At 57.4% G+C, this 15,696-nt stretch overlaps 1 protein-coding gene across 1 annotated transcript; it reads right to left on the bottom strand.

The window, feature by feature from the left end:
* Nucleotides 1–1,501: 1,501 nt before the first annotated feature.
* Pde4c (phosphodiesterase 4C) lies at nucleotides 1,502–14,739 on the bottom strand. Its single transcript, XM_026777779.1, has 15 exons — nucleotides 14,274–14,739; nucleotides 7,471–7,650; nucleotides 6,956–6,992; nucleotides 6,801–6,871; nucleotides 6,607–6,659; nucleotides 6,215–6,327; nucleotides 6,034–6,127; nucleotides 5,553–5,710; nucleotides 5,359–5,457; nucleotides 4,914–5,078; nucleotides 4,735–4,834; nucleotides 4,370–4,524; nucleotides 3,721–3,843; nucleotides 3,134–3,316; nucleotides 1,502–2,651 (listed from the first exon to the last, which is right to left on the bottom strand). The coding sequence occupies exons 1-15, from the start codon at nucleotides 14,444–14,446 to the stop codon at nucleotides 2,412–2,414; spliced, it is 1,944 nt and encodes a 647-aa protein (XP_026633580.1). The 5' UTR covers nucleotides 14,447–14,739; the 3' UTR covers nucleotides 1,502–2,411.
* Nucleotides 14,740–15,696: the final 957 nt, after the last annotated feature.

Genomic DNA, 15,696 nt, shown 5'->3' with positions numbered 1-15,696 from the left:
AGTGTGTGTGGTGAGTGTGTGTGGTGAGTGTGTGAGTGTGTGTGTGAGTGTATGTGGTGAGTGTGTGTGATGAGTGTGTGTGGTGAGTGTGTGTGTGGTGAGTGTGTGTGGTGAGTGTGTGTGGTGAGTGTGTGTGTGGTGAGTGTGTGTGGTGAGTGTATGTGGTGAGTGTGTGTGAAATGGAAAATGAAAGGACAGGCAGAGGGAAACAGCGTGAGTATTTTTTTTTTCGAGACAGGATTTCTTTGTAGCTTTGGAGCCTGTCCTGGAACTCGCTCTTGTAGACCAGGTTGGCCTCGAGCCTCTGCCTCCCGAGTGCTGGGATTAAAGGCGTGCGCCACCACCGCCCAGGCTATCACATCTTTTAAGTTACACTCATTTATTTGCGGGACACAGGGGGCGGTGTCAGAGGACACCCTGCAGAAGCTGGGGGGTCAGAGGACACCCTGCGGAAGCTGGGGGGGTCAGAGGACACCCTGCGGAAGCTGGTTCTCTCTTTCACCACAGAGTCCTGGGGACTGAGCTCACATCGTGGGGCTTGGGAGCAAATGTCTTGGCTTGCTGAACCTTCTTGCTGGCCCAATAATTTATTTTATTTTATTTATTTATTTATTTATTTATTTATTTATTTATTTATTTATTTTTGGCTTTTCGAGACAGGGTTTCCCTGTAGCTTTTGGTGCCTGTCCCGGAACTAGCTCTTGTAGACCGGGCTGGCCTCGAACTCCCAGAGATCCACCTGCCTCTGCCTCCCAAGTGCTGGGATTAAAGGCGTGCGCCACCACCGCCCGGCCCAATAATTTATTTTATTTATACTTTTGTGTGATTTCCAAATTCCCCCTCAGAGAACACATACTACTTTAACAGGAAATCTCTAAGGGTAGCCCCTAAAACATCTGGAGGAGGGAAGCCTTCCATGTGTACCCCCAGGGGATAAAGAGCTGGAGGCATGATGTCTACCGAGGAAGTCGCCTGCCACCGTTGGCTGCCCTGCCACCCTGGCACCTTCCCAGAGGGAACAGGGAAGGGGGAAGGCCCTGTGACGCATTCCTGTCACCCCAGCCAAGCACTTGGGAGGCAGAAGCAAAAAAGTCACTTCGGTGTCCTCTGCTCATTGAGCTGGACGTCAGAACAGGCAGCAGGTGCACTTAAAAGCCAGAAAAGAACGGTAAACAGGGAAGCAGTTACATGGTAGTCATACAGTACCCAGAAGACGCCCGTGTTCAGTGCCCATTCTGTGCATGGAAGCTTTGAGAAGGCATGAGGGGTGGCTTGTGACTCAGCTGCCCTACAAGTGAATGGCCCTGACAAGGTCTATTCTATGTTTACAGTGCTGGAACTGAAACGAAGGTCTTCCCACACGCTAAAGCTGTACTAAGCCGGAGCCACGCCCCCAGCCCCTCACTGGAGGATCCTAGGCAGGGGCTCCATCCCAGAGCCACGCCCCCAGCCCCTCACTGGAGGATCCTAGGCAGGGGCTCCACCCCAGAGCCACGCCCCCAGCCCCTCACTGGAGGATCCTAGGTAGGGGCTCCACCCCAGAGCCACGTCCCAGCTCTCTTGTACTCACATAAAACCCTCCCCCTCCTCCTCCTGACTCTGGGGACCCACAGTTGAGTATGCTGAGACCCTCCACACTGGTTTGATCCCCAGGTTACTACAGGGAGGACCCCTACCAGCTGTATCAATGGCTGTGTGAACAAACCATAGGGAGTCGGAGGCCTGCGGGTTCTTCTCAGAGGGCCACCTGCCTCTCAGTATCCACGAAGAGTCTGGCACAGTCTCTAGCGTCAGAAGACACTAGACTTCAGTGGGGGCTGCTCCTTGTCTCTATTTACAAAGGGATTCTCCCTGGGGGACTCAGTAAAGGTCTGTGATTGGACGGTTGGAGGCCGGACACCTATTGACATCAAAGGACGCAAATGGTGATGTTGGGGCTGGGGCCACTCTGCTCACAGAGCACGTGGGACCCCAGGTTTCCATCTTCAGCGTCGAAAAGAAGCTAAACAAACAAACAAACGGAAACCACAGAGAGCCCCAGCCCTAGCCGACCGAAGCCAACCAAAGCCGACGGAAGCGGGACAGAGAGGCAAGAGGAGGTGCCACCCAGATGCCAATTCCATTCCATCCAAGCCTGAGGTCATAGTGGACCCCAGCCGCAGGCTTCCAAATGGAACCCAAGATTTGTCTATGTGTAAATTTCGGCTGTGTACTTTGACAGGTGAAAAGAGAAGCTGACACGGCCAGAAATCACTTCAGAAGTCACCAGCGTCCATAGGCACCCAAAGGGCGTGACTGTGACTTCATGGTCCATGCTAGGCTAGCCCAAAATCTTGTCGGGTCTACCCTGTGCTCCAGGCTGGTCTTGGAGGACAGAAGCTAAGTGCTGGGTGACTCTGAGGACTGGATGCTCAGTGCTGGGCCAGTCCTTCCTCCTCCTCCTCCTCAGCTTCCTCCAGCGTTAGCTCAAACTGGAATCTGTCAGGACCACAGTGCTCTTGGCCCACGGCGTGAGTGGGGCTGCATGGTATCCGACTCTGATACCACTGTCTGTTGTCTTCCAACGTATCCAACAGCTCCTGAGCATCGGGGTGCACCAGGTCAGCCCATGTTTCCCACAGCGGATGGGCGATGTAGTCAATGAATCCCACCTTAGGGTGACCGCAGAAGGGGCAGGTGAGTCTCAGTGAACCCCAGTATCAGCCCAGTCTCACAGTCACCTGCATGGTGTCCTCTGCCTGGACCACTCATTGCTCAACTCCTAGTCATCCTTCAAAACCCTCTTGAGAGAACTTATTCTGGTCCAACACTCAGGAAACTGGGGCAGGCTGATCTCAAGCCAGTGAGTTCTATGCCAGGCTGTCTTCAAAACACCAGATCCAGAATCTGCCCTAGCCAGGTGATGGTGGCATATGCCTTATCCAAGCACTCGGGAGGCAGAGATAGGCAGATCTGTGTTCAAGGCCATCCTGTCTACAGAGTGAGTTCCAGGACAGTCAGGGCTACACAGAGAATCCCTGTCCACCCAGTGGTGGAGCACAGACCCCATCAGGCAAGGACGGTCATGGGGTCACAGTCAACCAGGTCTTCCCGTCTCCCACCCTCCAGCTGGGCGAAACCCCAGCACACACACCTGGGACTTCTCCACAGAGGCAGTGTGCTTGTCACACATGGGGCTGATGTCCAGGCCCAACTCGCGTTCACGGTCACCCTGCTGGAAAAACTCGGCCATGATGCGGTCAGTCCACTGGCGGTAGAGCGGCAGAGGTTTGGTGGGGTTGCTGAGGTCGGCGCAGTGCACCAGGCTCTGTAGGACCTGCAGAGGGTAGGGTGGGGGCTCAAGATGGCCTGGCCACACCCCCACCTTACTATATCCCTAAAATCAGTGCCCAGGGCACCCATCTTCCAGGTGGGAAAACTGAGGCCTGGGAGGAGTGGCTAAGACACAGGCATCACACCAGGTAGTTCCAGCAATGTAAACAGTTAGCGCTTCATAAATGCACCAATTAGAAAATGGATGTGTGTGCGTGCGTGCGTGTGTGTGCATATATGTCTGTGCATGTGTGTGTGCGTGTGCATGTGTGCATTTAATCCCAGCACTCTGAAGGCCGATGCAAGAAGACGGTGAGGATGGCGAGTTCCCAGGCTGCCTGGATTACAGAGTGAGACTCTGTCTCAGAAACTAAAGGGGGAAACTGAGGCTCTGGCCCACTCCCACACCTGGATACGGTCGGAGTAGTTGTCCAGGAGCAGGACCCCGAGGCTGGTCACCTTCTTCATCTCCACCATGGTCTTGAGCTCGGCCAGGAGGCTCATGTGTTTAGACATGTCTGTGGCTAGCACCTGGGGCACATGAAGTAGTGGATGCTGCACTTCTGAGACCTCCGTTCCTCAGTGTCCCCCGTGCAGGAGGCTGAGAAGTGCACTGTGCGCAGCGGAGCACGGAGCAAAGCTGTGGCTGGGTTGAGAGCTGAGGCGGGATCCAATCTGGGCTCTAAAACTCTGGGGCCACCAGGGGTGTGCCCACAGACACACGCGGGGGGGGGGTCACCCAGGCCAGGGACACTGGCCCCGGGGCCGTCAGACCCCAGAGACGCCCTGGCACAGCTGTCAGCTGAAGCCACCTTTCTGTGGGCACAGAAGTGGAGGCAGGGGGATCATGAATTCCAAAAATATAAACAATAACAAAGGAAAATCCTCGGGAGACGTACACAACAGGCGCCTAATAAAGCCTGTTGAATTTATAGAGGAGATACGAAAGCCCGAGCCCGACAACCCACCAGGTAGGATAAAACCAAGTAGGCCAGCGTGAACCCGTGCCTGTCAGCACGCTGTGCGAAAGAGGCCCCGCCCCGAGCCGTGACATCACCATGTCTATGACCATCCTGCGCAGACTCAGTCTCTGCTTGGCGCTGAGGTTCCGGAAAATGTCGCAGTTTTCTGCCTGCAAGAGCTTGAAGCCCACCGCCAGGTGATGGTTCTCCAACACCGACATGTCATTGTACATCAGCGCCAGCTCCGAGTCTATGGGAACAGCCAAGGCCTCGGGACCCCACTCCACCCAAAGACAGCTGGGGTGGGGACGCCACTAGTCAACTCCTAAGTATGCGGTGAAGCCCAAACTCTAATGCCCCTTCATGCAGAAAGCCATCCAAGCCCCGGACACGCCTCTGAGTCTGCGCGCTAGGGTGGCCCGGGCTGTCTTGAGCAGCTGTCTATGGTCACCTCACTCACTGGTGTTGATGAGAAACTGATTGGAGACGCCCGGGTGGTCCACGTCGTGGATAGCGCATGCAAAGATAGCCGCCAAGACTTCCAGATCTGTGAACACAGCCTGGGCAGGTCCAGGGCGTCAGGGCCGAGGGTGGCACTCTCCCCTGCGCTCACCCACTGTCCTCAGCCGGGCATGTTACCTCCAGGGCAGGGGTGCCCAGCAACACGTGCACGGACTGGGCCACGTCCGCGGCATGCACACTGTTGTGGTAGGCCACGTCAGCGTGGTAGTGAGCCTCCAGCGTGAGCAGGAACGTCAGCAGCGTGTCCGCCGGAATCTGGAACGTCTTGAGCAGGTCCCGTTCCTGGTGTGACACAGACCCCGCTCAGGGCCTTGCCTTTGTGCTCCAGCTCAGCTCACCCCACTCCTATCCATCCTCCAATGTCCCATAATTCTTTGTCCCCCAACACGGATCGGGAACCCGCTGTTCCGATCTAGGTCTTTTCAGGGCCAGAACAGCGCTGTGCCTTGACTAAAATAGCCATTAAGCCCAGTAAATTCCTATTCGTCCTTCAACGCCCCGTTTAAATGGCCCCACTCGTGCTTCAGGGAAGAACTGAGGACCGAACGTCCCGGGGAGGCACCTGGAAGACGCTGAACATGACGGCTGTGAGCGGCCGGTTCCCGCTCAGCTCAGCCACTTTGAACACATCAAGTCCCCACTTGTTGGTGTCTTCAAGTTCCTACGAGTGACCAGGCAGCGTCAGCGGCTCCACTGTCGCTGGCTGCCCAGTGTCCAGGGAGGGAAACTGAGGCCCATAGCTCTGGGGAGACCGACCTTAGCCAGCTGCGCCTCCTGATCTGTCTGGACCCCGAAGCGGGGGACGGCAGTTGTGGGGAGGCTGGCGGGGCGGGGCCCGCGCAGGGCACTGATCCGGGACATGGGCCGCGTGTCCTCAGTGGGCAGCCTGGGAAGCTCCACCTCCGCCGGCTGGTCTGCAGGGGGCGGGTGGCTCACTCTCACCGCTGCTGAGCCTGCCATGCTCAAGTTCTGGTTCTAACCGGATCCCAGGCCCATCTGTTCCCTCGGTCAGCAGCTCATCAGCAGGCTTCCTTTGTGACTTGAGTCACAAGTTCCCCAAACTCCTACTCATGCTTCAGAACGCTACCTGCCATGTCCTGTCCTCCCGAAAGTGTCCCTGTTCATCACTTTCCTTCGTCCCTGACCAACTGTGTTGGGTGAGATCTCCGTCTCCTCTATAGAAGGGTTGTAATGGTGTCTGCTTGTCCTCCCTTAGGAGGTTGCCCAGGCGGCTCACCCAGGAAGGTCTGGGAGATGTACTCCGACACCTGGTTCCCTGAGCGGCTGGTTTCCGACAGATGGGTCAACTCGCGGTTGAGCATGCGCTTGAACTGTGGAGCAGGAAGGGTGGCAGGGAGGAGGCGATCAGAGAGGAGGATGAGCAGGGAGGGGGATGAGCAGGGGTGCTGGGTCCTCACCTTGTTGGACGCCATCTCTCCCACCGAGCGCCGCGTCTGCAGTGTCTCCAACTGCTCCAGGCACCAGTCCATCTCCTCCAGCGTCTCCTGCGCCAGCTGCAGCCCAGCGTCCTCTGGAGGCCAGGCGGGTCAGGGAGGGACCCCCGGTAAAGAGCCTGTGCCACTCCACCTCCTCACCCCAACCCTTGGAGCCCCGGGCCACAGTTCCACAGCTCCCGCAAGTGCTGTGAGACCCAGACAAGCCCACAGCCCTCTCTAACCTGTAACGTGGGCGGGAGAATGGCAGGGAACGGACTCGGACTCCGCGTAAAAGTGGGTTTGGGGGGAAGGCAGCTTACGATGAACAGAGAGACTCCAACAGCTGCCGTCGGGGTGGAAGTGAGGGTGCATACCTGTGGGGGCGGCCAGCTGGCTGCTACACGGAGGGGTCCCCAAGAGTGGCTGCCTGCGCAGACAGGGACGTCAGAGAGGGCCCATCTCTCCAGGCTCTCCAGACCCACCCAAACCCCCATTCTCCCCACCCCCGCACCTCAAGCACCCAAAGCACCCCACACCTTCAGGTCCTGTTCCTCCGCCACACTCTCACCTGGTGGCGCTGCCTGGGTTATGGGCAAGGGTGGCCACGTTGCTGCGGACCGTTCTGAGACTGGCCAGAACCTGTGGTGATCAAGGTGCTCAGCTGTAAGAGGCCACCCAGGTCCCCCTGCGTGTTCGCGGCTAGAGGGCAATGGGGACACCCACCTGTGCGAAGGGCGTGACAATCATGTCTTCTCCATGTCTGCAGGAAGGCCACCAGTGAGGACATCCGCTGGCTTCAGAGAGCCCCCCTCTAAAGATTCCTGACTCGGGCCTTCAGGTTCTGGCTCTCCCAGAGAAAACTATAACCTCTCCAACCAATCCCCAGCATATTATCCACATCTAAAATGGGGAAACTGAGTCCTAATGACAGTAGGGGTCTAAGAGTCAGGACAGAAGTAACTCCCTTCTCGTCACAGCTACTAGGGAGCTCAAATAAAAGTATTTGTCCGTCTCGAAAATTAAAAAAAAATAAAAGTATTTGTGAGCTGCAGCTGATTGACCTTACTGTTCATGGATCAATGTACCACGCTGTCCCCAACAGATCATTGGTATTCGCTATATGCTGGATGTTAACAGTAAACACTCTGGGAAACTCCTACTTCAAAGCTCCAAAACCTCACTTGGGGGTTCCTGGAAGAATTTGCTAAGAGTTTTCTAAAAGTAGGAAGGGGCCTCACAGATCACTGGCCACCGAGGAGTTCCGGGACACAGCCTTCGATGAAGGTTCATGGTCACTGTCGGAGCGGTACAGGAAGGACTCGCGCCGCTGGCCTTGCTGGCCAGGAGGCTGGAGGACGCGGCCAGATTGAGGATCCAAGGGGCCTCTGCAGCTCGCGAGCCCATTTTCCAGGTCGAAGCTGAAGGCAGGAACAGAGAGGTAACGTCAGGGAGCTGAGGGGTCGGTCCACTGTGGCACCCTCCCTGGAGCCCTGCACCCGCCCACCGCCAACGATGGGACCACTGAGGCGAGCCTAAGCGAGCCGAGGGCGAACGGCCCCGCCCACCAGGCCCCGCCCATCCGCCGGCCGCGCCCCCTGTCGAGGCCTCCAGCTTCTACAAGCCCGGGACCCCGAGGTCAGGTCGGTCTGTGCTCCTCTTCGTGGGGTTAGATGTCAGAAGGGGTGTGGGGTGCGGGAGAGCCGGCTCAGCCGTTAAGAACTCGGGCTGCTCTGCAGAGGACTGGGGTTCGCTTCCCACATGATGGCTCACAACTGTGACTCCATCCTCAGGGGATCCGAAGCCCTCTTCTGGCTTCCCACGCACGTGGTGCTCACACACATTCAGCCGAAACACTCATAAAATACATAAACGTTTAAAAAGAGGTGTGTGTGGCAGAAACGGGGAGCAGCAGGGAGGTGGCGAACTTGGGATGCGGTCACGGGATCGTCCGCGGTGACCCAAAGGTCATTCGGTCAGGGTCCTGGCCAGTTGGCCAGATGACCTCGACTCCATTCATCCGACGAGGTTTGGACGAGTTCGGGTGGATTCGTGCATCCTCGGTCTAGTCCGGCCTCGCTCAGCTGCCGTCCTTTCCGCCAGATTCCCTCGGGGGCTTTTCAGGGCAAGGCACAGTCAGGCTTCGTGAAGCCACGATGGGCGGGGCTCCGTCAGTTCAGTGTCTCCAGGCCCAGGGCGCCCCGGGGTCCCCATGAGCTCCCCAAGCTCGCCATCCCAATGCCTGAGGATGGAAAACCCTTTCCCAGTCCCACCCTGGGACGACTGAAAAAATAGAGGCAGGGGCAACTGCAGGGTGCTGGGTTCGAAACCACCCTTTGGACTCGGAGGGTTAAGGACTGGCTTGCTATTCCTTGGGGCTGAGAAGCTGGTTTTGTTTCTGCTCTAAACTTAGCCGAGGTTGGCGGGGTCAGGCGACAGTTCCATGACGCGAACAGCACCTCGCCGGTCTGTGTTCTGACTGTGGGAACGGCACCGGCGGGTAGGCCAGATGGGTAAACTGAGGCACTGACCCACGTTCAGGTCCAACCTGCTGAGGACCTGCCATCGGTCCTCAGGCTCACTTTTGGGTACCAGACAGGCCACTCCCTTCACATCCTAGAGAGGGTTGGTGGCTCGTGGTCCGGAACAGGACCGCTCCTCCCCCAGATCACACACCTCCCAGCTGTCACTAAATGGCTGTGTGACCTGGGTGCGGGACCACCCGTCTCTGGTGTTGCACTCAGCCGGCAAGCAGTCCCCGCGAAATTAATGCACAGGCCTGGTGACAATGCACCCCGAGTCTCCTTGACTCTGAGTTAATAAATGCGCAGCCCACGAGGTCACAACTCCTTAGCACAGGCCGGAATTCGAACCCGGAAAGGAACCTGGGAACTTCACCCCTGCCGCAGAAGCCCTCATCCGACCCCCAGCCTCGACCCCGAAGAGATCTATCAGCGTCCCGTGTGGTCGCCGAGGGCTGGGACTTCGGTTCGGCGCCCCCTTTGCGCCCTAGGTCGGCCGGGTCGGGACACAGTGGGTTGGTTCCCTCCCTCAGCGTGCGTCGAAGTGGTAAATGGAGCGGACAGAGACAGACAGACAGACAGACAGACAGACAGACAGACAGACAGACAGGCACCAACTGAGAGAGGCAGAGGCAGGGCAGAGAGGAGGGACGCGGGCGAATCGACGCCTGAGCCCAACGTGGTGGCTGCCGCTACTTCTGCTTGTCCCCCCACCTCCTTGTCCTGGACGCTCGCCTCACCAAAGCGGATGGGCCACTGTGAAGCGGCGCTGCAGGCGGATGCTCTGGTTCATCGGCAACTTCCTGAAGAGCGCGGGGGAGCCGCGTGGGGACCCCCTGGGGGAGCCAGGCACCGCGGGGCCCTGCATGGCGGGGCTGAGGCAGGACCAGGGAATCAGGGCCTTTTTAGACGCTCCGGGGCGGAGCCGAGGACAGAGCAGAGGGCCAGGCCCCGCCCATCGCTATGCGTCTCCCACCGTGGCCTCTGGGGGAAACTGAGGCACAGCATACCCGCGACTCTACTCTCTAAGTCTATTTTAATTATATATTTATTTATTTTATTTAATGGATTATTTGTTTATTTATTTTATTTTTTTAGACAGGGCCTCAGGTAGCCCAAGCTGACTTTGAACTCACTCTGCAGCCCAGGCAGATTGCAAACTCATACCAATCCTCGTGCCTCAGCCTCCCGAGTGCTGGAAAGATAGATGTATATGACCAAGCCCTGGTTAAGGGTTGGTGCCGGTGTCGGTCTGAAAGTCCCTCAGAGTAACACCTGGCATTCCATCGCTGTGACACCCGCGGAATCCAAGTGCACCCGGACTTTAAAGAGAGACTCTGTCTCAAAAAAGTCATGTGGGAGACGGGAGGATGTCCTTCATAGGAGAGAAATCCCTGAGGTAGGGTCGCCACAGCCCACAGTGATCCAGATCAATTCGTGGGTTAGGACGCCCCAGAGATCGAAACAGGAATGACAAATCCTTTGCCAGGTGGGGGAAACTGAGGCACCGTGCAAGGCACCGACCTTCCATGGATGGTGAGCAGCCGCGCTGCAGTGAAGCTCCAGCCCCCAGGTCCCTACATGACCCCATCGGCTCTGACAATCCCCAGGCCCCGCGTCTGGACCATTTCAATAGCTAGGCTGTGTCTCCCTGACAAACATCCGCCGGCAGGGCCTTCTGCCAGGGCTGCTCCAGATGTCCCCACCCCACCAGCAGAAGGACCCCATGGTCCGGGAAACAGGATCTGTGCAGTCTCCAGGAGTCACAGGGTCTAGTCGCAATTGACAAAAGGGGAAACTGAGGCTCACTCACGTCACAGGCAAAGGAAAGACCAGGAATGCCCAATGGGCAGGCTGAGGTGGGGGACATGCCCTGCAGCCCAGGCCTTGCCCTGCATGTCCCAAGAAAGGTGACACCCAGGCTTCCAGTCACCCTGGGGGGATCTAAGGTCCATGGATTTGGAGCAAGACTTCAGTGGGGACCTAAGTGACCACGGCTGGAGCTGAGATATGTCCACTGTACAGATGGGTCACACAGCCACCTGGGGGGCTCAGACGGCAGGCCAGGAGGTCCTTCCAACCCGCCAATCCCCAACCTGACACCTGCTGGGAACAGACTTCAGAGTTGGTGATGAGAAAGTGGCTGCCGGACCACAGCTAATTATGGCTATTCTCTAGGGAGCAGAGGTCACCAGGCAGGGCCCAGGAAGTCCTGACATCACTCCAGGCCTGAGGAAAGATCACTGTGGTCCCAGAGGGATTCAGTTCCACCCTCAAAATCATGTAAAATAGAAAGTGAAGACAATAATGTGATCTTTGTAGTGCCAAAATGCTGGCAGGGGTGGAGAGGTTGGGTCACTTGGCAGCATGAGTTCACAGTGGCCTAGGTCAGTGGATGCTCGTGTCTGAGCCTCTTCCAGCCTAATGTTATTTTATTAATGGCTGTACTATGACTGCTTCATTCAGTCAAATTTGTGTTTCATTAATGGCCCCAACAGTCATGTGTCATTAGTAGCTTTTAATACAGAGAAATGTCCACAGAGTAGAAGCCACAAAGACTGGACTGGACATTCAAAGTCTGGCACCCATGAGCTTCAAGGGCTTCAGTCCAGCTAGGCCACAACCCTCATCCTGGCCTGTACCTACATTGCTGTGTGACCTCAGGGAGCACCCAGAAGTCTCTGGTCACCCCATGGCCTTCATTGCTTTCTATTTGAATCCTCTTTCCCCCAGGAGAGCTCTTTTCTGTTACCAGGAGGCCCAGAGACAGGGCGGAGCCACCTGTCTGCCAGGGCCTCCTATGGCCTCCGTCCACCTCAGCTGGAATCATCTCTGCAGCCAGCCTCTGCCGGGTCCTCTCTGCCTCCTGGGCTCCAGCCTCTCCTCCATCTGCTGCCCCAGGTCTGCCTTGCTTTCGGCCATACCCTCGACAGTAGGTGTTAGGAAAGCTCCTCTCCTCTCTCGGGGCAGGGCACCCCTTCCCCTGCTCCACACCACCTCACGTCCTCCATCTTCCTGACCGACTCCCACCCCGGGACTCCCACAAAGCCACCTGAGTGGCCATCTTTATAGGTTCTCAAGTCACACCTGGTAAACAGAAGGTGCTTCGTAAATACTTTCTGAACAAGGTGTCCTGACCTACCTACACCTGCTCCATCCACGGCTGGTGTGAGGAGGCTCAGCCTAGGAGTCAGATCATCCGTCTCCAGCCCTGAGCTTGACTTCCATGGGGTGAAGCAGGGGAGACACGTGGGGTCTCCCCTCCCCGCATCAGAGGAGGCCCAAAGGAAATGTGTTTGTTCTTTCTTGAAAATGGAAAATCATAGTCACTGGAGAGGGTGGGGCAGGCTCTGCAGGGTCAACTGGGGGCACAGACCCAGTCCTCTGCGCTGAAGGACCCAGGATGCTCCAGGCAGGTTGCAGGCTGTGATGCTGGGTGGCCCAGGAGCACAACAGTGCCCAGGAGGGCAGTGATGTGGCCTAGGTTCCCTTGGCTGAGCTTCATCTTGGGAGCTCATTCTGTCCAAAGGCCTCTCCCCAGACCCACCAAGGACTCGGTGACTGCCTGGCCCTGGGGACACAGCCACAGTTGGAGACACCCATACACAGACACACACTGTCCTCCGGGGACACTGCAGTGCCCCATTGGAGTCTCTTATCCCATATGTCTTGTTCTAGAAGCAGGAGTCCATGAGCTTCACTCTGTTTCTTTCCCTTCTTAGACAGGGTTTCCCATAGCCCAGGCTGGCCTCACACTGGCTATGCAGCTGTAGATGGTGGTCCTCCAGCTAGGAGTGCCCGGAGGGCGGGTGTGGGAACCCAGGGCTGCCAGTGTGGCAGGCGAGCGAGCTGCCAACGCAGCCACAGCCTCGGGTCCTCCTCCTTTCATTTTGTAATTTATTCTTGCTTTGTTTTTTCAAAACAGGGTTTCTCTGCATAGTCCCAGCTGTCCTGGAACTCACTCTGTAGCCCAGGCTGGCCTCAGACTCCGGGAGATCTGCCTGCTTCTGCCTCTCAAATGCTGGGATTAAAGTTGTGCGTCACTATGCCTGACTATAGTTTATTCTTAATACTTTTAAAATTAGATGGGGGTTAATATCAGATTGCCACAGGAGACACTGCTGAGCCATCTCTCCAGGTCCACCTCCACTCTTCCTTCTTTTCTAAAACAAGGTCTTCCTATGTAGTCCAGGCTGCCCTGGAACTCTGTAGACCAGGCTGGCGTCCACTCAGAGATCTGCCTGCTTCTCTACATCTGGAGTGCTGGGATTAAAGGCATGAGACTCCCCCTACCATATAGCTCCCTAATCCTTCTTAAGTGTAAGGACTGTGTTCTGGCCCGCAAGGATGGGGGCAAGCGGCAAGCCATAGTGAACTGCTTCCCAGCACCACGGTTTGGGTTCTGTCTTTCCTTAGCAGCCTAAGGGCCACCTGGATGCCGAGAAGAGTTTGCAAGGCCTCCTGAACACTTGTGAACATTCTAAAGCAGCCCCCTCCGCTGAAGCCCGGCAGAGGACTGGCTAGGACAGCCCCACCTAGCTGCTGACACACCAATGCCGCCCAAAACGAAACTCAGCCCATACATAACTGCTGTGATACACTTGAGTGGGGACCAATAAAGACACAGACGATTGGAGCCTGGCAGCGGACCATCGCCTGCGGTGGGCCACTGTTCAGACTGTCACCTGCAGGTGCCACAGAACACCGGGGGCCCATGGCACGGGGCACCCTGAGTCACTCATCCAAGGCCACTTCGCTTAGACACAGCTTTTCCTCCAAAGTGCACTTCTAATACCAAAGGCTTCCCATGTAGTCCGCAGGAGTAGCCCGGACCCTTCTGCACCACGCCAGCCCAGCAGCAGGTGCTCAGCCCTGCCCATCCCCTCCCCCAGAAGACACTGGACCCACAGTCCTCCAGACTGGGCTTCATCACCTCCAGGCCGCGCCCCTGCCCCGCCTGCCGAGGAGCCCGGACACTCCACCGCTAGTAGGCGCTGCTCAGCTCAGACCCGGTTCACTGGCCCAGCCCACAAACCTCAGGTCCCACCCCTGCACTACCTCTGGTGGAGAGATCAGGATTCTTCTACACCCAACCAAGGCACACCTCTCCACACCATCGGGACTCAACAACACCCTCAACCCGCAGTCCTCTGCAGACCACGCCCACTTACACCCCGTCCCATCTCTTCCAGTGTCCTTTCCCCTCAACCGACCCTGCCGACCGACCCTGCCGACCGACCCTGCCTTCCTAAAGACCAGGACCTTCCCTCACCCAACGTGTCCCTTCCCAACGCCGACTACGCCCACCCAGGCAGGCGCCACCCATCCCCTCCAGGCTCCGCCCACTTTCTAATAGCAGCTAGGCTGCTTGATTCCCGCCCCCACGCAAACCGTGACACGTGCCCATTCGTGTTAGTCTCGCCAACTAGCTCCAGACCCCTCCCCCACAATAGATGTCATCTCCTCAAACAGGTCCCGCCCCATGTCCCGCCTTCTCAGTCAGGCTCCGCCCTCCCACCTACCGGCGGTGGAAGGAGCTGGGCCACGAGCGCCAGGACTTCAGGAGCATAGACCACTCGCTGGGCTCCGGGTCCGAGTGGAAGCGCCGCTGGATGCGGATGGGGCGCCGTGGCTGCCTCCACAAATGCTTCGGGGGCCGTGGGACTCCTGCGCGGCTGACACCCAGGGTCTCCATGCGCGGCCCCCCAAAACCAAGGAAAGGAAAGAGAGACCGTGGGTGGCCCCGGGAGGGGCTGTGTCCAGAGCCGGGATCCTACCCCAAGGAGCCTCCCTCTCCGCGGTGCTGAAGCCAGGCAGGAAAGATCACAGGACTCAGATCTGAAGCTACCCCCACCGGTCACGGAAGCTCCTGGCCTCTTGAGCAAGAAGCCTCGATTCAGGGTCCGTTCCCTGGAGACACACCGCAGGCTCGTCAGCATACTCAGAGAGGCAGGCTTGCAGGTCCAGCCCCAGCCGTCGGAAGAGGGGTCCCAGAAAGACGGCAAAATTGGAGGTACCTCCACCCCCCCCTACACACACACACACACACACACACACACACACACACACACACACCGTCCAGACGTGTGCACACAAGGTCACAGGCCAGAGATCCCAGGCACTGAAGGCAGAGGCCAGAGGGGAAGCCAGTGCTAAGAACTCTAAGCGTGTCCCCACCCTGGGGTTAAAGAGTTAAATGAAGACCCACCTTGCCTGCGCTCTCAGGGCAGCCAACAGGACATGGCAGACACCCGGGTCTTTATAGCCCCACGGTGCCCAGATCCTCGACAGGACACGAGATCTCATTGGCCCCAAGACACCCCAGGGCTCCACCTTGTAACCAGGATTCCTGCCTGGCCTCAGCCTCCCATTCCCACTCACCACCCCTCCTAATCTCAGGGGGAATTTCCCGGAGAGTGGCGGAGAGCAGCGAGGACAGTTCCCACCCTAATAACAGAAGTGTAAGTGTGTAGGCAGCACATTGGGCTGAGTGTGGAGCAGGAGATGGCCAGGGCAGTGCCATGCCTCAGGCCTGAGGGGGTCTCCCGAGGGCACTGTGCTGGGAAGGAACTGGCAGGAACAGGCCTCGGGAGCTGTTATGAGGGGATGTGACAAGGAAACCATCTCCAGCTCTGCTCCTTCCCCAGACCCAAGACACAGGGAGTCAGCCAGGAGGTGCAGTCTATGCAGGCACTTACCACAAAGACTGAGAACCTGACCTTGGTCCCTGAGACCCACATGGTGAAAGAAAGACAATCTCTGCCATGCTGTGCACTCTCTCTCTCTCTCTCTCTCTCTCTCTCTCTCTCTCTCTCTCTCTCTCCCCCCTCCCTCTCTCTGTCTCTCTCAAATAAAATTCCTCAAAGGACTAAGTTCACTGTGTGCCAGGTGTTCTGTAGGCTTGAGGGAATATTCTCTCTCTCTCTCTCCCTTTCTCTCCCTCTC

Source organism: Microtus ochrogaster, unplaced genomic scaffold (assembly GCF_000317375.1).
Source record: "Microtus ochrogaster isolate Prairie Vole_2 unplaced genomic scaffold, MicOch1.0 UNK81, whole genome shotgun sequence".
NCBI lineage: Eukaryota > Metazoa > Chordata > Mammalia > Rodentia > Cricetidae > Microtus > Microtus ochrogaster.
Note: the sequence above shows the minus strand (reverse complement) of the source record. Positions and strands in the feature narration are given on the sequence as shown.